The sequence below is a fragment of the Cottoperca gobio genome, chromosome 2 (assembly GCF_900634415.1).
Source record: "Cottoperca gobio chromosome 2, fCotGob3.1, whole genome shotgun sequence".
Lineage (NCBI taxonomy): Eukaryota > Metazoa > Chordata > Actinopteri > Perciformes > Bovichtidae > Cottoperca > Cottoperca gobio.
Genome location: NC_041356.1, coordinates 11,219,838 through 11,240,064, shown reverse-complemented (window position 1 = coordinate 11,240,064; position 20,227 = coordinate 11,219,838). Strand labels below are relative to the sequence as shown.

The window sequence follows — 20,227 nt, the reverse complement described above, 5'->3', positions numbered from 1 at the left end:
AACAACTGATTCAAAGAGGATTTCTTGTAACAGGAGGATCTCAATATGTTGCTGTAGTTAAATCAGAGGAAGAGGATGATCCCTGGGGCCTTCCTCCAAACACTCCCCTCTTCAATAGGAAAAAGCATCTTACCTGTACGTCTGAGTTCTTCGGGACGCCACGAGCTTTTATCCTCCAGCTCCTGCAAGTTTTTAGCACCAATATTTGTGCAGGAAAATGTATATATGGTGGGAAAATATTCCCCGGAGACTGGACTACACTTTCATCGAGCTGCAGGGAACGAGAGGTGGAGAGAGACACAGAGACAGAGGGGAGAGAGAGAGAGAGAGGGCTGTAATCTCTCCCGATCCCAGTTAATCCCGGGCAAGTGAGCTGCCTGCCTCTGGCCACCGGAAGCCAGTTCCTCCCTCACCGGCTGGCTGTTTGCCGCGGAGCTGCCAAATCTTCTTAACTCTTTCAGCTTTCAGCAGCACGCAGGAGGAGGCGACGCTGACAAAGAAGGAGAGAATTGAGGCGTCAGGAGAAAGGCTTAACGATGAGACACAGCGTTGTGTACTCAGATTACAGAACTGCTTCATAATTGCAGCTCTTAGAAAGGGACAGAATTAGGGAGATGCGTAATTTAAAGGATGAAAAAAAGTAATTAAAAGATCTGCTAATCTGCCAACAGCTGGAGTTAATGGACATCAGATAAACTATCTTTTAGTCTCTTTACTTAAGACCAAACATCTGTCCGGAATGGGGGTAATCTCCTGATTGGTAATCTTATTCCTTGCATTTGAAAAGTCCCAAAATGCCTGATTGTAACCAGAACACTGAGATTATCCCTTTCCTCTTGATAAAAACACGGCTTTGTTGACCAGTTCTCACCCTCAAGTCTCAAAAGAAAGTGCAACGCTGAGAGGATTTGTGAGTATAAAAAGAAACATTTGCAATAAAAGCTGGAAATCCACTCAACATGTTGTTTATTTATTTCCTACATCTTCCTAAAAGCTTTGGAGCCTCAGAAACGGACATTTTACAGCCGTGTTCTGCTGTAACTTCATAATAAAGTGAATATTTTACATGTGTAGCCACCTGACATGCCACTACTGAGCTCCTGAAGCCGAGAAAATGTGTCAAAGTCAACGAATTTTTCCTTTTCGCCAGTTAATAAATAATATTAACATTTAATATTCTTCTTACCAGCGGATTGGAGGTTAAAGGTCACGTATAAAACTTTGTATTTCTTTCATTCAGAACACAAATTCAGTTTGCAATCAGATAAAACCGACGGCTCACATTTGAGAAGCTGGAACCAAAACACTTTTTGCATTACAGTTAATTTGTGTAGGAACCACATAAAACTGTAGGAGCAGATTAGTTAGCAACGTACATCAAATAAGTTTATTGCCATCTGTAATTATTTAAAGGTACAATACATTTGACATCATTTAAAAGACACACAGGTGTGAGTCACATCAGCCAGCTCAAACACAAATGTCACCGAGTAAAACACCAAAGTCCATTGACAAAACAGTCATTTTAACACAATGCAACAGTATGACCTGTGTGGGGCGTTTTCATAGTCAACACGTGTTGAGGACATGAACCCAACATGAGCTTATGAACATAAATCTTTAGTTTACATTTAGAACCATTCAGTTTTGATTTAAAATAACACTTCATGTACGCGAGTCAGTTAACCGTCACGTTAAACGTCCCGTTCTGTAGATGTAGTTTGGTTTAGAAGTCAGTTGACTTTTGAAAACACCACTTTATCCTTCGTCTTAAAGTGGCAGCAGCAACTATAGAGGACATGACAGAGGTATAGTGAAATATACTGAACATACTGAATTCGAAGCCTCTGGTTGACAGAATAATGATGTACCTGGGGAATGTTTTTCGCAAATGAACTCCTGTTTTCCAAAGACAATACTGCGTCACTTCTTTAAGTGTCAGGCACATACGGTCTCAGCAGTAACAAGAGCTCATGAGCAGGGACGGAAGAGCTTCATCACAATCACAAAACGTACCAGAGGCCCAAATTCACAGCATTTTATAACAGTTTGAAGCCGTTTTGTTTGCACATATTACGGCTTTCCCAACATTTCAGAGTAAAAACCTTTTTAGTTAACAACGTGCAGCTTTAAATTCAAACCATTTCCTGTTGCTAGATTTAGAAAATCCTTCAGGGAAAAACAGTAGCTTCACCTAAATGTATCCTCTTCTAAAAGAGGCCTCTGATCCACTGACGGCTTTGCTATTGTTAAACCATCGGAGATAACAAAAGCCATGATATTAACAAAAAAAAAAAGAAAAAGGGCGGGGCCCTCCTATGAATCCCCGCTTAAGCCCTTTTATAAACGGACATGTGACGCAAATCACAAATAAGCAACAATGTCTGACAGTTAGTGGTGTAAATGGTTTAAAAAGAGGACATTGAGCGTTAACAGATGGCTCGGAGAGTCGGCTGTGAACATCACATCTATAAAAACAGTGTTTGTTTCTCGCCTGAAACCCAAAAATCAAGCGTAATCTACATGTTTAGCTTCTGCATTTACAGTGAACAGGTGTAATAAGATCTTCACGTGGTGGTTAGTTTCATGAAATATGTGCGGACTTCTCTCCCAGCCTGTCAAGAAACACAACAATCAACACAAACTCTTTATAGTTATTTTAAGCTTGTTGTCTCCCAAAAACTCAATTTCTATTTCTTTGGGAATAAAGGTGACCTCTGTAGTGGAACCTGCAGCTCCTCTACTTTCTAAAAAGAAAGCTTTTATATTGATGTCAGTTCACAACATTGCATGCATCGAGTGCATTAGGAAAGAAACATGTTGTCCTGTAATGAAACATGCAAACGTTTGTTTTCAGCTGCATTGAAATGGTTCATTTATCCTACAAATGCTTTACTATGTTTACTGTAAGTTAGAGTATTCAGCCACTATCTAGGTTGAATTTAGAACTTGAAAACACCTTGTGGGTTAGTGGAGGAGGAAGTCCCGGCTGTAAACACACTGCTGTCTCAGATGATGATACAGGCTTGTCAGTTTAATAAAGTGTCATGCTTTCCAGGAGCACAAATGATGTGAAACACTGAAGGTTAAAAACGTGTTCTGCGACAGATCGTCTTGCAAAAAAGTTGATTTGCATGCTGACGAAATGTAAATCTGAAGGAAGGACAAGAGGTCGGGTGTCTCACAGTGTGCCGGCTGTGGGCGGAGACGCCAGAGAACAAACCGCTCCCGTTGGCACACAAATAGAAAGTGGTATAAAGCTTAAATTCTCTCTCCAGGTAACAACGTCAGGGTCTCCCACAGGAAGCGGGTCTTTCACTGTGGACGGCATGAAGGGGCTCATCTCTGGCAGTATTCACATGTGCACCTTCATGATCCATCCGTGGACAGGAAGCTGGTAGAGGTCAGTAAAGAGTGTGAGTGTGTGTGTGTGTGTGTGTCAGAGAGGGGGAGGTGGCCCCGTCTGCATGACAGCAGCAGATGGAGCTGTCGACAACCTGTTCACATGATCCTTCGCTTCCCATTGGCCGCTGCTCGCATCAGTCATCCTGAAGCCTGGCTGATCCTGGCCCTGTGATTGGCTGTGATGGTCGGTTGGGACAGCAGGAAGTTGACGCCACACTCGTCTCTTAGGTGATCTTCTCGTGCTGGATCTGGTAGTAACAAGCCTGGAGGTGGAAAAGACAGACACACACACACACACACCATTAAGACGTGCAGTCGAATATGATCTGTGAAAGTTTATCCTGCTGTGATCTCATCAGACCGGGCGGGACAATCATTCAGTTACAGATGTTACCTTGAGGGTGGTGAACATGATGCCATGCTCTCCGTGCTGCACGCAGGGGTCCATCAGGTCTTCAATCAGGCTGACCTCTGACCCCAAGTTTCTGATTCTGAGAACAAAAAATCTAAAGTTTTTTACGATTTAGTGACTTAGCGATTAATCTGCTGATTATACGCTGGTTTTGTGGCTGACCGTGCACGCAGCACCACGTAGAGGAACACGGGGAAGAGGTCGTCCATGGACCACAGGAAGTCCTGCTTCAGCAGCGACTGAACCTCCTGCGTGATCTCCTCAAAGGTGAGCTGGATCACCTGCAGCTTGTCTGACGGGGTGAATGTTGTGCTGCAGACGAACAAGGAAACTTGTAAGAACGTGTGAATGAAAAACCACTAAAGCTTCAGACGTGTGCGTTTAACTCGTTTTAAAAGTCGGAGCCGTACCTGATCTGTTGGAGAGTTTCCACTGCCGAGGCGAAGCAGGCGTCCTTGGTGCTGGAGAGAACCTGGAGGACAAACATGACTCTGTCAAACACCAGGATCTGTTACTGTGCTTAAAGTAAAGTCAGAACAACTAAACCTCACCTGCTGCTTCTCCCCCAGTGCAGGCAAAGAGGTGGGGATGGAAACAGGCCAAAACTTCCTGAGGAAAGGAAGTCATTGTTTAGGACTCACATGCAAATCCTTAAAATGAAGAGTCTTTATTGCACGTTGCCAGTGTGTGTGTGTGTGTGTGTGACATACTGCTGAACACCCAGGAAGGCGAGGAGCGCCAGGTCGGGCTGCTTGTTGAGGCGGAGGACACACTCCCAGTAGACGTCGTCCTCCTTCTCCTTGTCCAGAGCGTAGAGGGTGAAGAGCGGCGGGTAGAGACGAGGAAGCAGGACGGGCAGCAGCAGAGCCGAGCTGCTCACCACACGACTGGAGGACACAGAGGAGAGTTTAATGGGATCCAAACGGGGTCACTAAAGCTTCCAGGAGGGGACATTGCCCTGTCTTTACCCAGGTTTAGGTGACTCTAGCGGGGCGTCGCTCGAGCCTGGCTCCTTCTTGTCCTGCAAGGTGGTCGGCTCTGGAATGAGACCGCCCTCTTCTGGCAGGTCTGGGAAAAGAAACCTGCAGAGCATTCAAGAGCATGTAAACAACAGCGTCTGTCCCTTCAATGCACTACATGTCATTTTGCACCACAAAAGGGGGGGGGGTCTCTCAGTTTGGGGACGTTGTGATGGGATCATGGGAGTTTGCGGCACGTGGACTACCTGACGATGTGGAAGATGCGGTTGAGGTAAGACTTGATCTCGTTGACAGCCTGAGGCAGCAGCCGACGGTTCGCTCCAACGCCCACGTAGGTCATCCTGTAGACCGCCACCAGGGTCTCCACCAGCCGGCCCAGCGGGTGGAGGGGGGTGTCACACGCCTGGAGGAAGAAGAGAATACTTCCAGTGTTCACTGCTGCTTACTCAGTACAACCAGGTGCAATAATGACCGCAGACGGGCTCCGCAGGTCTACCTGTATGAGGTAGAGGCGGATGGCGTGATATCTCTCCATGGTGATCGGTCCTTCGTGCTGTGGGATGACCTCCAGACTGTCCAGGGTTCTGCTGTGACTTCGAGACAACATCTCCGGACTGGGATACACAAAAAGACACTTACATCACCCTTAAAGTTAAACATTTTACTTACCAATAAGTACCCCACACACACACGCTATAAATGTTATGAGTGTGTGTGTACCTGTCCTCGATCTGTTGCCGGCTGGTGGCGAGGGCCACGGCGATATTCTCCCACGCCTTCAAGTTCTCTCCTCGACCCGGCGCCTCACAGTCCAGCTGACTCCAGCACTCCTCAAACACCGCCTGCCACTTGTCCTCCGCGCACACACACAGACGCCCCAGCTTCCTGCCACGTCACACACACACACACACACACACACACACACACACACACACACACACACACACACACACACACACACACACACACACACACACACACACACACACACACACACACACACACGTAATATAACAAGTTCGGTGAGTAAATTATGATAAAACGTTTTCTTTTTCTGTACATTTCAGACCGTCGGGGAGCTTACACAGTGCGGGTCTTGTCCTTGTCGGTGTCGAACAGCTGTGGTTTGAAGTAGGAGCCGGTCACTTTGAGGCCAGAGCCCCATTCCCCACTGAAGGAGCCCTCCAGGTAGTCACCGTTTGCCATCGTGAGCACGCCCTGAGAGGAGAGACAATCTTTTTAACAACGCTTTTTATAAATGCTAGCACACTTTTTTTATTTTATTCTTATTCTTATTAATAATAATTATTATTATTAATATTATTTTTAAATATTATTGTTTGGTATGTTTTTTTTACATTTTATTTATGATTATTAGAATTATTAATATTATTTATGATTATTATAATTATTAATATTATTTTTTAATATTATTGTTTGGTATGTTTTTATTTTATTTCTGATTATTATAATTATTAATATTATTTCTGATTATTATAATTATTAATATTATTTATGATTATTATAATTACCGTATTATAATTAATATTATTTTTAAATATTATTGTTTGCCATGTTTTTATTTTATTTTATTTATGATTATTATAATTATTAATATTATTTATGATTATTAGAATTACCGTATTATAATTAATATTATTTTTAAATATTATTGTTTGCCATGTTTTTATTTTATTTTAGATTATTATAATTATTAATATTATTTATGATTATTATAATTATTAATATTATTTTTAAATATTATTGTTTGGTATGTTTTTATTTTATTTATGATTATTATTATTTTATTTGCCTCATTTCAGTCCAAAAATGTTTTAATCCTGGTTGAAAAGTATAAATAAATTAAAAATATTCATCATTGAAAAGATAAAATGGATAAGAGGGAGTAAAAACAAGACATTTTAAAACATGAATACAATAAAAATTAATAATCATAATGGCCTTAAAACATTCTAATAGTATACAGTATTTTGACATTGTGTTCATTAGTCACCTTTCCACTGAGGGTCCAGTCGTCAGAGAATTCCCCCTCGTACGTGGTGTCGTCCTCGGAGAGGAGGATCCCGGCTCCCTGACGGACAGAAAACACCTTCAGTCACTGATCTGATGCACCTGCCTGTAATACTTTGTCGGGTGCAAGAGCTTCGTAGTAAGTTCTCACCATCATCTTATTATCTTTGAAGGCTCCTTCGTAATAAAGGCCAAACTGAGTGACGACGACGCCGGTGCCCTGCCGCAGGTGATCCTGCCACATGCCCATGTACTTCTCCCCTCTGCGCAGGAAACAGACACACAGCTTTAATCCTGTCAGATTATTAATCTCTGGAGGAATGATTTTCTATGAAGCGGACATGCTAATGAGCGTACTTTGTGATATCATCGAAGACTCCATAGCCGGTCTTCTTGTCCTGCAGCCACTGGCCGATGAAGACGCTGGGGCAGGAGGTGTTGAGCTTGCCACTGCGCAGCACGCCGTGGCCGTGTCGCATGCTGTCCTGGAAGGATCCGTCGTAAACCTCGCCGCTGGCATACCTGCAGACAGACGGGAGGTTTATTCTCTTCTCACACACATCTAATTAGCGTGTCCTCATCTTTGTCCTGTCCTGCAACGTGGACGCTAAAGTTCCTACCACACACACACTCACCTGTATGCCCCAAGGCCGTGCATCTTGCCATCTTTCCAGTGACCTTGATATTCATCGTTCTTGTTGAGCGTCTTATTGGGAGCCACAAATTCACCAAAGCTACAAAAACCCATAAAGAAGCATGAAGAAGCTGAAAGTCTCCCGATTCATGAGGTAAAGACACACACGGTTCAACACGTGCACTCACCCATCTTCCAGCCCGTCCTTGAACGCCCCGGTGTATATTCTCCCATCAGGCCATTTTAACACGCCGCTGAGAAACATCTGATTATTACTACATATCAAGATCACCATTTAATCCATCGCTGAGAGGACAACACACTTTATTATAGGAGCTGAGGTTAACCTTCTAAAAAACTCACACCCGTGCCAAACTGTGTACGATATGCATGAGCAGTGTGTGTGTCCCACCTGCCGTTGGGCTTCCCGGCGAGCCAGCGTCCGTCGTACTTCGCCTCTTTCAGCCGTCCGTCCTTATAAAAGGAGTAAGAGGCCGTTCTGGAGACGGGAGGCTCCGGCTTTTGACCCGACTCCGAGCCGACCGATGCGGTGTCCTGCCCCGCCCCGCTCAGGGCCTGCTCCACCGCCTGGTTGATGGAGCGAAGCCACTTGGTCTAGGAACGGACACACAAGCACACGGTTAAGAAGAATATCACACGGTGGTCCGGGTCACAAATACAGTTAATACAAAAGGTGGAAGATTCACCTTCTCCATGGGAGACGAGGCCAGCAGGGCGAACGTCTCCTCTGGTGTGATCACCTTTAATCCATACCTGCACACACACACACACACACACACGATATGTATAGATTAAGTCAGGATTACAACATGCAACATTTCAAAAAGGTTTTCTACAATCCCCAAACGTATTTGTCAGAATCATTCCACAAAACATGAAGCGAGTAATCAGACTTACAGGCCGGAGTTCTCTTCTGGGATCGGCTCCACCCACAGTGTGGACAAGGGGAATACATGATGGGTGGAGAACTGGAGGACGGGACAGGAACAAGCGCAAAAAGGAGGAGGGAAGAAGGAATCAAGGAGGGAAATGAGGAAAGAGGGGAGAAGGTGAGTGTTAAGAAAGAGGAAATAAACAGTAAATCATTAATGTTGTTAACATACAGAGAGAATAAGTCCACAAGGAGTGTGTGCACCTTGCTCTAGTGGCCATTACAGTCACGTTACAATAATTAGTAATGCATAATCAGCCTTATTTAAATAGATGGAGGCTAAGGAAAGCAGGAAGTAAAGAACAAAAGGAAGTCGAAAGGAAGTAAAGAAGAAGTTTATTGCTACGAGACATAAAACACCTGATAATACTTTTTAAATTAGTCTTCTGGAGAACAACATCATAAACTACGATTGCACAGGCGAGCCTCAGGGATGCCGGCGTCAGTCATGCAAGACGACATGTGTGTTCACATGTTTCAAAGAGGAAGTAAAGAATTAAGCATGCATTCTGCTTTTTCACCGACGCACTGCTGCGTCACAAGACGACCAGGACGATCACGGTCTACAGGTACGTCTTTCTCACACCTGACACTTGTGTTTTCACCTTCAGAGCATTTTCTTTAACAGACAGTGTTCAAACAATGACAACAGGAGTGAGACAGTAGGGGGTTGACATGTGCAGGACAACCACATGACTAGAACAGATAGAGGAGGAGGGGGGGGGGAGACAAAGAGGGGGAAGAGGGAAGGAAACTGCTTTGGAGAAATGAACAGGAACTGTTGGTTCAAATCCTAAACTGGTGAATGACGTGTGAACCAACAGCACAAACCAAGGCTTCACCGGGGAGTGCTCTCCGAACACGGAAGAATAATATCTTACGTTCAGGATTTCAATCTGGGCATTAAAAACCCACTGAGCCTTGGTTCCAGTGCGTTCATCCTTCCATGCAGTCTCCTCGGGTGGAGCACAGGCAGAGGGAGAAGGTGGGGGGAGGGCTGGGTATCACCGGACACATTTAAATAGTACTTTTTGTTTTTACTGTGTTTCAGAGCAAGTTTAACAATTGTGACTGTGATAAAAGGCATTTTAGACTTCAACTGAAGAGACTGAGGCTTCAGCAGTTTGAGTTTAAATAAATAAGTAAATAAATAGATTTATATATATAAATAAATAAAATTAAAATAAATTAAATAGATTTATATATATATAAATAAAATTAAAATAAATAAAATAAATAATATATAAATAAATAAATTAAAATAAATATTTATATATATATATAGTAAAATCTATTTACTTAAACATTTTGGACATTTAAAAAAAATGTGATCTTAAATCTCTGAACCGTTACTTTTTGTTTTACACGTCTGTGTTCTATTTCACATTTTAAATATTCGAATGCTTTCCCTGAATCAAAAAGGTTTAATGTCTTCCACAGTTTGTATAATGGCATTACTTCTTCTCCGTTTGTATATCTCCTCAATGATCTCTCAAGTATAAATAAAGGTTGAATAAATGAAGTAATGTTTAATGTTTCCTCCCTGAGCTGTGGTGGAGGGATACGTCCTGATAGCTGCACGTCTTGTTTGTTGACAGGACAAAACACCAGAAACAAACCAACACAACCCACAGGACCAGACAGAAGATACAAACATGATCTGAACAAAGACTGTGGATGTTGTCTGATAACTTCTCGATGTGAGCTCTGGATTCAGGAGGACATTTTAAACTTTAAACTCGGCTTCTTTTTATTTCTTCTACATTTTGAGGCGTTTTACAGGAGTGTGTTTGTCATGTGTTTTAGGGCTGAATCCTATGACACAGAGCCCTGTGCCCTTCACACACACACACACACACACACACACAGACACACACACACACAGAGAGAGAAGAAAAGGTGAGGAGAGGGTTCGGGGGGGGGGGAAGGTAAAGGTCGCTGTGCTGACATTTGCTTCTGGCTGCATACTTACAAGATTTTTACAAGGTGCCACGCCCTGACAGCACGGAGGCAAGCACACACAAACGCTTGAAACACACCAAGTTACAGTGTAAAAGTAAAAGGACGTGATGAAAAGTGCGTGTGTGTGTGTGTGGCGCTTACCTGCGCGTGGACCAAAGCGTCGTTGAAAACGATGAACCAGTTGACGGAGAACCTCCCGGCGTTCTGCAGCGTCAGAGCTTTGTTGCTGCTCTCGCAGATCAGCCGGCGTTGAGGCTTCCGCAGAGAGTCCTGATGACACACAATGACACCATTCAGCAACACGTGACGTCACGTGACTCCTCGAGGACTCAATGAAGGACACACTTGAGGCGGAGATAACAACAAACACACACCGTCATTTTGCCAGGGAAGCTCTTCCAGAAGTGGAAGGTGTAGTCGGCGTCCTTCCGTTTCCTCTTCAGCTGGAGGACCAACGCTTCGAACTTGGAGCAGCCGTCCTGCAGCCTCTGGTAGTCATCGGAGCTCTGACAACACACACACACACACACACACACACACACACACACACACCGTTCACTGGAATCATTTCTCCATCTTCGAATAGTAAACACATTTCCAGCACGCCTCGTGTTCGTCTCACCCACCACTTCAAAGCAGGTGGCCAGTTTGAGCAGCAGCCGGCCGTATTCGTGAAGGTGGCGAGTTGGGAGGTAGAAGAGCGCCACCAGGAGGTCGGCCATGGTGGGGTTCTCCTCGCTGCACTCCGACAGCTTCTTAAGCAGCTCGGGACTCTTCCCAAAGAAGTCTCTTCAAAGAAAAGCAATCACGCGTTATTGTGTGTGCGTGTGTGTGTGTGTGTGTGTGTGTGTGTGTGTGTGTGTGTGTGTGTGTGTGTGTGTGTGTGTGTGTGCTCACAGTGAGGGTTTGGTTAGGGTCTGGAAACCTCCCATCACCTGGAAGTTTCCTACAGCGCAGCAGTACCTTTAATGAGAGACAATAATAATAATATTATTATTAATAATGATGATAATATCAAGAATCAATATTAATAATTAAACATATTAATATTAATAATAATTATTAATATTAATAATAATACTAATATTATTAATAATGATAATATCAAGAATAATAATATTAATAATATCAATAATAATATTTTTATAGAGCACTTTTCAAAATCAAAGTTACAGAGTGCTTCAAAAAATACAGCAAAAATATTTTAAGAGAAATTAAAACTCAAGTAAAATCAGGAAAAGTTCTCCGATAAAAGTAAGTTTTAACTAAATCATTTCTTAATTAAATCTATTGTTTAAAGACCGACAAAGAATCAAATGTTTATAATGGCGAACACATACTCGTAGTAAGAGTCGAGGAAGATGCCGGTGTGTTCGAGGACCAGCAGGCTCTTGATATCTCGGACGCGCCGCAGGTTAGCGGTGAGGCTGGCGGCGTGCTGCCCCGTTAGGTGACACAAGAGGCTGAACCGTCCGGCCAGAATCTGCAGGAGCCCGACGGCCACCGGGCCGAGGGTCGAGCTCAGAGACTCTGAAAAAAGGACAGCGCACAAACTGAAACCTTCGGGGGGGAATAAGGTAATATAGACATTTAAATAAACTAATTATTCCCAAATAAAGGTCAAACTTCACTCCGCTGCAAAGACTTATGGGTGTTCTCGCGCTGTTATTTCATTACCACGTTATATTTTGTGAATGGGACCTTGAGAAGGGGCAGATAGTGGTTACAAATGATCCCTCAGTCTTACCCAGCTCCAGCAGGGGGCGTATTATCTGCGTCTTGATGTTACACAGCTTGCAGTAGAACTTCCTCTCGGCTGAGGCCAGCTCGTGGAGGCTGGCGATGAAGCCCATCACGTTCCTGTCCAGGAGAGCCACGCACCGCTGGCCGCCCGCAAACACGTTGTTGACGTACCCGAGCTGGAAGATATCGAACGATCACAGCAAACAATTAATGATCTTTTATCTAAATGGTAAGCAGTAGGTAGTATCCTAACCAGTAACTTACGTCCATGCAGAAGGGTAGCAGTACAGGCTGCTGGGTGTAGCCCCCCGCCTGCTGCTCCTCCTCTTCCTCCCCTTCCTCCTGTTGACCCGGCTCCTTGGCGAGGCTCTCCTCCGCCTCCTCTTTCACCTGCTGTCCGCTGTAATAAATGATGGGCCGGAAGCAGTCTCCGTCTGCGAGCAGGAGGGTGTGTCTCTCTCCAGCGCTGATGTCCCAGACCCGGATCCCCTCTGACAGCTTGGGACGGGGAGCAGAGAGGAGCGTGAACCTCAGAGCTTTCTGTATCTGTGCGTTTGTACTGTACCGGAGGTTTCCTCACCTTTGCGAGGCGGGGGACAGTGCTGGGCGACTCCATGTGTCCAAGCTGACCAGAGCTGTTACTTCCCCATGAAAACACCTGGGACATCAATCAATCAAACTTTATTTATATATAAGAGGTTAATGCAGTTCAAAGTGCTTCACAGATGACCGACGACTCGAAAATAAGAAGTGTGGAGCGTCAAGAGCAACATAAATATAAAAACTATTCAGAAATTGTCTCAATTTGAGACCAGTGCACAATACAATGATTAAAATAATAATACAATAGAATTACACTAGAACACTGACTAAAATAACCTCAAAATACAATAAAATAAGTGATTAATAATATAACAATAAAATAGAATTAAATTGTACAACATATTATTAATCACTTATTTTATTTTATTTATGTTGTACAATTTAATTCTATTTTATTGTTATTTTTATTTATCATTTATTTTATTTATAATAATAAAATAGAATTAAATTGTACAACATAAATAAAATAAAACAAGTGATTAATAATATAACAATAAAATAGAATTAAATTGTACAACATATTATTAATCACTTATTTTATTTTATTTATGTTGTACAATTTAATTCTAGTTTATTGTTATTTTTATTTATTATTTATTTTATTTCTAACAATAAAATAGAATAACATTTTACAACATAAATACAATAAAATAAGTTAATAAAATGTAAAAACTGTCTATAAATTCTCAATCATTGCCTGACTGAATAGATATTCGAGTGTCAAGGCAAACAATCCTTTAACTCTGTCTTGTGAGAGGTCGCAGGTAACAGAAGGCTCACCTGAGACTGAGCAGACAGAGCGAGGGAATGATGAGCGCCGGCCGCCACGCGCACCACCTCCTTATTGTTCAGACTCTTGATGCACAGCGGCTGTAATCTGCAAACACACGACTGTCAGTGGATAATGCATTTCATTGTACAGTAACGTTGGATTCATATTACCTTTGTATTGCTTTTATATTTAGTTTGGTCTGTAACGTTTCTACCTGCTCAATAAATAAAGTCTTTTTAATTAGTATACAATCTCATCTGCACAAGTTGGTCTCATGTTCTTGCAGACAGTTTGTCAGAAAAGCCACTGCAGTACCAAGAGACTTCCTCCAACCTGGCCAGACTGTCTCCATGTCCCAGCTGTCCGTCCTCGCCGTGGCCCCAGCTCCACACCTCCGTCTGCAGGGTGGGAAACACCTCCTGGGCCTCGGGGACTGCCCCTCCCAGCGGGGTGAGGGCGACTGCACGCATCCTCGGACGCCCGCCTTTCCTCAGCAGCCGCGGGGACACTGAGTGCACAGACCAAAAACACTGTTTTCTTCTCTGTAAGATATTTAAAATCTATTACTACACACAACAAACAGCACTAAAGAATCCTCCTTCAGTTCATCACAACACGGGACGAGGACGACAAACTGTAATCTGTAAAGAAACTAAAGCCGTCAGAGAAATGTGGCGGAGTATCTGAGATGTGCTCAGGAGCATAAAGTTGTTGACGAGCCTGAGCTAAAGCGATGGGAAGTACCTGGACCTGAATGAACCTCAGGCTGCAAAGTCCAGCAGAAGAAATCAATGTGTGTTATCAAAACACAAACATGGAGCACAGAAACAGCAGTGATGCTCAGCCAACATCAGCCAGGTCACGTCAAACACACGCCGTCACACAGCAGACCAACAATGAGAAGAAGCCTGCAGGCAGCAGCCGGGGCAAACACTGACGGAGGATTACGACATGTTGATGCTGAACTCTAATCACGGCTGTGAATCAAAACACAACGCACAAGAGGACGGGCCAAACACAGATGATGAAATCTACAGCAAATAATCTCTATCAAGGATATCAATGCGGAAAGAGAGATATGATGACAGAAGGGGGAAAGTCCATCTATTTACAACACCTGGGCATTCCTGTTTGGGGTGACTCAGAAGCTATCCCATGATGCACCACACTCCCCTCTCTCTGAGTCACACCTTCATTCTGCTCCTCTGAATCTGCTCAATCCTTCCGTCACAGAGAATCCCTGTCAAGGTGTAGCTAAATATCAAACTTGCAGTTGGATTTTGATAAGATGACGACACTAAATGTGCATTTCCTCCTCGATACAAGTTAGAAATGAATAATCATAAGCTGTGACACGAGAACGAGCCTTTGGCGTGGTTACAAGCTGGATGAGGAAGCCTGAAGCAAACACACACACACACACACACACACACACACACACACCAACCTGCACATGCGCAAGAAGTACTTACGCAGCAGGGTATAGGAGGAGGATAAGACGTGAACAGCGTATCTACCCTGAGAGAGGAGTCCTGGCAGCGAGAGGCGGCGCCGCAGACCCTCGGCCTCCTCCTCGCGGATGTCCCCTGTGCTGGAGCTCTTCTTGGCCTGCATGGAGTCCTCCTGGCGGACGCGCTCTGCAGTGTTGTCGCCAACGACACCCATGAGCCCCACCGGCCCGCCTGACCTCGCCACTCCTGAGGGCAGGTAGGTCATCATCTTTTTTAGGGACAAGGCCTCGTAGGTGGAAGCGACCCGTTCGCCCACTGCGGAGGCGCAGGAGGCCACCAGGCTGTTGAGCGTGGAGCTGGACGAGGAGGTCAGCCCCGCTGCTGAGGCCTGCAAGAGAAACGAAGCATGCACCCGACGTTCTGCCATTACTGCATGAAAGATTACTTTAAAGGTTCATCGATTATCAAAATCGTTTCCAAATACATCGTAAATTACATTTGTAGAATTCTTCTTTCCTTTTTATTTGTGTGTCGACAAAATCTGATGACGGACATTCAAAGCTTTATTTTAAACCTTAATAGAAGCTTCGAGTGTAAAACGGCGAGCTTGGGTTCAGACCTACAGAGTGAGCGCTCCTCCAGCAGTTACCTTAGACGTCTGCTCAGACTGCGTGTTGTCGGACAGCTTCTTCAGGTATTCTTTGACGGCCTGCTCATCTGGATAGAGTGAACTCTTGACCCCCAAAACCTGATCACCTGACTGAGCCGAGGGGTCAGAGTCCGAGGCCGGCTGCGCTCCGTTAGACAAGGCTGATTCCTCGCTCTCCAAGTCCTGAGTGGGGTCAGAGAAGGAGTCAGCCGGTGCTGGGGAGTTTGAGGTGGAGGTATGTGAAGGGAGGACTGGCTCGGACGGGGAGGTTTTGAGCCCTTGTGTCAGAGCGGGCGCCTCCAGACTGCCGTCATCCTCAGTCAGCTCCACCCCGAGGGGGCAGTAGTGACCGTCAGAGATGATGACGTGGTCCTCTTTGTCCGTCATGGTGTACAGCAACTGGTTACACTGTCTGCATTTGTCTACGGGGGGCCGGTGGATGTCCTGAGGGCCCAGGCAGCGCACCAGAGCCAGGCTGTGTGACGCCCCGCAGGCCACCTGTAATACACACCTGCCCGCCAAGTGTTCAACCTTTTGTGGTTTCCAGACAGGGAAGACGGTGACGTTGAGGCCCAGCTGGCAACCGCTGCCCCACGCCCACACCTCCCGCTGGACCGACAGCGCCAGTGTGTGCTGCTCCCCGCAGGCCAGCTCCAGCACCGGGACCGTCTGCGGGGGGCTGGTGTCGCAGTCCACCAGAGCGACTGGAGTCGGGTTGGGGACGGTGCTGAGGCCCGACAAGCCGCACTGTCCCGAGCTGTTGTCCCCCCACATGTGGACGCCACCGTCTTCTGTCACGGCCCCGCTGTGGAAACTTCCAGCTGCAACGGCGACCACCCGCTGGCCACTGAGCGCGCTCTCCAAGGTGGGTTTCGCCGGCTCGGGCGTATGACTCTGCTTCCATGGCAACTCCCCAAAACTGTACACCTGCCCTCCTGCATCGAGCACAACAATCAAAAAGCAACATGGCCGTTTTATTCTTTTCCTGTCAGCTCTCTCAGTCTGTTTGTAATAAAGCCAGAAAGGTTACCTTCCACCAGCAGAACACCGTGTCGCGTGCCCAGGGCGACCTGAAGGACCGGCCCGGGGAGGAGCAGCCTTTCTGGGGTGACGCTGCAGGAGTAGCCCTTCCAGGTGTGGAGAAGGCCTCGCTCTCCACCACCGTCATCCCCACAGCTGAGAGAGAGCGATCGAAAGTAAACACGATGAGTGGAAGAGAAAGCATGTACAGAATCTACTCGATATGTAAACTTCAGCAAACATCCTCAGTCGACAGACAGGTTTCTAAATAGTCAATAGAAATATATAATATTGCACAATAATAATAGTAAATGTGCCGAAATGATGCCGGATACACCCAAACTGTTTGCTCAACATTACCTGAGGGCTGCCAACAGAACTATCACGAGCATATTGGAACATAATGTTCTTCATCTAACAAACCAGCGAAGAAACATGGCAGAATATTGCCAAGGACAGGAGTGAAAGTGCATAAAATCAGCACTTTACCCCCCCTCCTGTGCAGCATAACATCTGAACAACGGATGTGTTGTGGGGGGAAAAGCAGAAGTGATGTCCTGTAGGCGATGTCACATGGGGATCAAATCCAGGCTGCCAGCCAAAAAATGTGAAAGCAACACTTGAGCAGAATAATCCTCTTTAGGAGGACTTGTTATAGACCTACCTCTTCCTCTTCCTCTCCATCAGGGGGGTTTATGTGTCCATCTCTGAAGCTGCTGCTGTCAAACAAAACACACACCATGAGCACAACCCTGCTAGCTTTTATGTTGTCAATGCAAAAAAAGAAGAGAGTTTTAGGGGGGATATAAGGCTGATGAAAATGAAAGCAGTTATGGTTTCCTTTTCACGTGTTATAAAATACTTCTAACGTCCTAAATGTACTCCCCTAAAAAAGACCATTCATGACCTGCAACCTCTGGCAGGTGTTTCCATGTGTTGCTAGCTGTTGTTAGCTGGATAACGGTTAATCTAGCTAGCTATAATTTGCTTATCAGCTTCGCTAACTAGCCAAACGGCTAGCTCAAACCACAGGTGTCTGTTCTTTAATATTTTTCTTCCTAAAAAAACATAATTTCTTACCAGCTGTGTCCACACAGCACTCCTTCACGTGTTCACTCAGACAGGCAGGACACACACGCGTCCGGTAAGTCGTTTAGCAGCTAACTGTCACTGGTTGTTGTTCATCTCTATATTGTTGACACAGAGAGAAGGCGATGAAGCCAAAGATTGTCTAGAAACAGGAAAGCTAGCTCAGCAACGAGACACTTATTTTTTTACCCAAGCCACTTCCGCAGTACGCCAAAATAGTAACAGAGTGAGACGTCCTACTGTTTATCTACTCTGTGAACTGTTTCTTCTTCTACGACTTCAAAACCGGCTAGAATTACTCACAGGCACCATCTGGTGGCGGAACACGTGCAGTACATTCAACTTCTTCTTCTTCTTCTTCTTCTTCATCTTTTTCGTGTTTTTCTTCTTCGTGTTTTCTTCTTCTTCATCTTCTTCTTCTTCTTCTTCTTATCTTATTTTTCTTCCTCTTCTTCTTTTTTCTTAGTCTTCTTCTTCTTCTTCTTCTTCTTCTTTTTCGTGTTTTTCTTCTTCGTGTTTTTCTTGTTTTTCTTCTTCTTCTTCTTCTTCTTCTTTCTTCTTATTCTTCTTCTTCTTCTTCTTCTTCTCTTCCTCTTCTTCTTCTTCTTCTTCTTCTTCTTCTTCTTCTTCTTCTTTTTCGTTGTTTTTCTTCTTCGTGTTTTTCTTGTTTTTCTTCTTCTTCTTCTTCTTCTTCTTCTTCTCTTCTTCTTCTTCTTCTTCTTCTTCTTCTTCTTCTCTTCTTTCTCTCCTCTTCTTCTTCTTCTTCTTCTTCTTCTTCCTCATCTTTTTCGTGTTTTTCTTCTTCTTCGTGTTTTTCTTGTTTTTTCTTCTTCTTCTTCTAATATTAAGCATATTAAAGCACTATGTATAATGGTGCATACATATCATATCAAGCTATTAAATGAATAACTATTGACATATTAATATATTTATTATGTTTTAATGTTAAACATTCATGTGTAAGGCAGTGCGAGGCCTATTTATCTTTGCTAATTATATGTTGGATTCATGTTAATGTTTATTTATAGTCAGAAATGTCCTCAAAAACATCTTAATAAGTAATCTGAATTAACAAGGCCACCCCTAAACTGTAACAAAAGATAGCACACTTCCTGGTCATCTTATATACATGATGCTGGGACAAGTGTTGTGGACATTTCCTTAATTGAGGACAAAGGGGAACATTTGTTTGAATGTTATCACTTATTTATTTATTATTATTACCTTTGAGTATTTAACGGCCACATCTACCTGCAATGACCGATCTGAACCACAAGGGGGAGTCACTGCTCTTCACAGCTCCACCACATGTGTGCAGCAATGGAAAGAGCAGCTGTGATAATATTGTAGTCAAGTAAAAGTTACTTTAAAGACATTTAGAAGATGCAACCTTCTTCTTTCTGTTTTTAAAGTATGCCAAGGTAAAGCAAAGAACTCATTTCACACTTGCTTTTGTTGTCGGGGCCAAACAAATGAGACATAAAGGGATAATTAGTGAGCAGAGTTTGTGCTAAGCTAAATTAGCCAGCAGTGATGATAGAAGAATTCTGATCTTTTACTTGAGTAAAAGTAATATATACAGTTTAAAAATACTGTTACAAGTAAAACCTGCATTCAAAGTTGTATTTAAGTGAAAGTAAATTGGTCAAAGTATAATTAAATCAGTAAAACGCATGCAGAACGGCTCATTTCAGTATCTTTTTATAGTAATGAATTATAATTAGTGGTGCATTAATGTGCAGCCTAGAACATCACTTTAATGTTGCAGCTTTACTGACTAATAATAATATAATATAGAATCATTTATTAGTTGATTTCTATTAATAATCTAAATATGCAAAGTATCTAAAGCTATCAAATATATGAAGTACAGTATTTGTATTTATAAAATAGCAATACTAATAAATAAAAGCTATTTCCCCGCACAAATCTGGACTTGCAGTAAGAATATTGGAGACAGATTTAGTGTAAGAAGCCCAGCCCCTGTAGGAACACTGATGTGAGCACGTGCTGATGACAGTTAGTGATCATGTACACGTAGAGATGCATCCAGCTGTTTGAACACGAAGGACAGACACGTTGTGCAGATGAAGGGAAAACACAGGCGCAACATATTTAAGACAATCTGATCTTCATTTTATTATTATTTTTTACAATTGGGATCTTTTTCTGTTGATTGAAATGGAGCTGAAGATAGATTTCATCAGGACTTCAGCGCTTTACTGCTTCTGCATCTGCATCAACTCCGGTAAATGATGTCGTTTGAAGCATGCTGGATTTTAACCTGCATTAATTATTTGAATTTAAAACACTGACTTGTGCATATGTGTTTTCCCTCCTCATCATGTGTGGTACTCAGGAGTATCTTTGCAGTATTATTCTAGAATGCAAAAGAAAAATGTTTTTAAATTAAAAATAAATAATAATAATTCTATAAAAGGGATGATCATGTTTTTGATATATTTGGGAAATATTTAAAATTGATAAAATTCTGTATAACTATTTTAAACGGAATAAAAATCCC

The 20,227-nt window shown here is 43.6% G+C and overlaps 1 protein-coding gene across 5 annotated transcripts; it reads right to left on the bottom strand.

The window, feature by feature from the left end:
* Nucleotides 1-1,360: 1,360 nt before the first annotated feature.
* On the bottom strand, nt 1,361-18,075 carry als2b (alsin Rho guanine nucleotide exchange factor ALS2 b). Of its 5 annotated transcripts, none has more exons than XM_029444810.1 (35): nt 18,007-18,075; nt 17,695-17,801; nt 17,279-17,333; nt 16,625-16,770; nt 15,595-16,529; nt 14,967-15,333; nt 13,828-14,002; nt 13,503-13,599; nt 12,700-12,777; nt 12,384-12,617; nt 12,124-12,295; nt 11,717-11,906; nt 11,274-11,339; nt 11,003-11,165; nt 10,751-10,882; nt 10,518-10,646; nt 8,381-8,451; nt 8,170-8,236; nt 7,875-8,077; nt 7,651-7,716; nt 7,464-7,562; nt 7,186-7,350; nt 6,980-7,091; nt 6,812-6,889; nt 5,882-6,015; nt 5,518-5,682; nt 5,294-5,411; nt 5,043-5,200; nt 4,786-4,899; nt 4,528-4,704; nt 4,369-4,426; nt 4,228-4,289; nt 3,980-4,129; nt 3,800-3,896; nt 1,361-3,668 (listed from the first exon to the last, which is right to left on the bottom strand). In XM_029444810.1, the coding sequence occupies exons 3-35, from the start codon at nt 17,296-17,298 to the stop codon at nt 3,630-3,632; spliced, it is 5,037 nt and encodes a 1,678-aa protein (XP_029300670.1). In that variant the 5' UTR covers nt 17,299-17,333; nt 17,695-17,801; nt 18,007-18,075; the 3' UTR covers nt 1,361-3,629. The 5 variants fall into 5 exon arrangements, with proteins under 5 accessions (XP_029300670.1, XP_029300686.1, XP_029300679.1 ...); XM_029444826.1 differs by having other exon boundaries at nt 17,279-17,330; XM_029444819.1 differs by lacking the exon at nt 18,007-18,075 and having other exon boundaries at nt 17,279-17,330; nt 17,695-17,923.
* Between the last annotated feature and the right edge of the window lie 2,152 nt (nt 18,076-20,227).

Bases quoted from the DNA above. Each gene is read 5' to 3' on its own strand.
- als2b (XM_029444802.1), bottom strand. From the start codon at position 17,006: ATGCTCGTGATAGTTCTGTTGGCAGCCCTCAG. The intron at 16,771-16,974 runs GTAATGTTGAGC...GCTCTCTCTCAG, and splicing joins GTTCTGTTGGCAGCCCTCAG to CTGTGGGGATGACGGTGGTG. The intron at 15,334-15,594 runs GTAACTGCTGGA...TTTCTCTTGCAG, and splicing joins AGTCTGAGCAGACGTCTAAG to GCCTCAGCAGCGGGGCTGAC.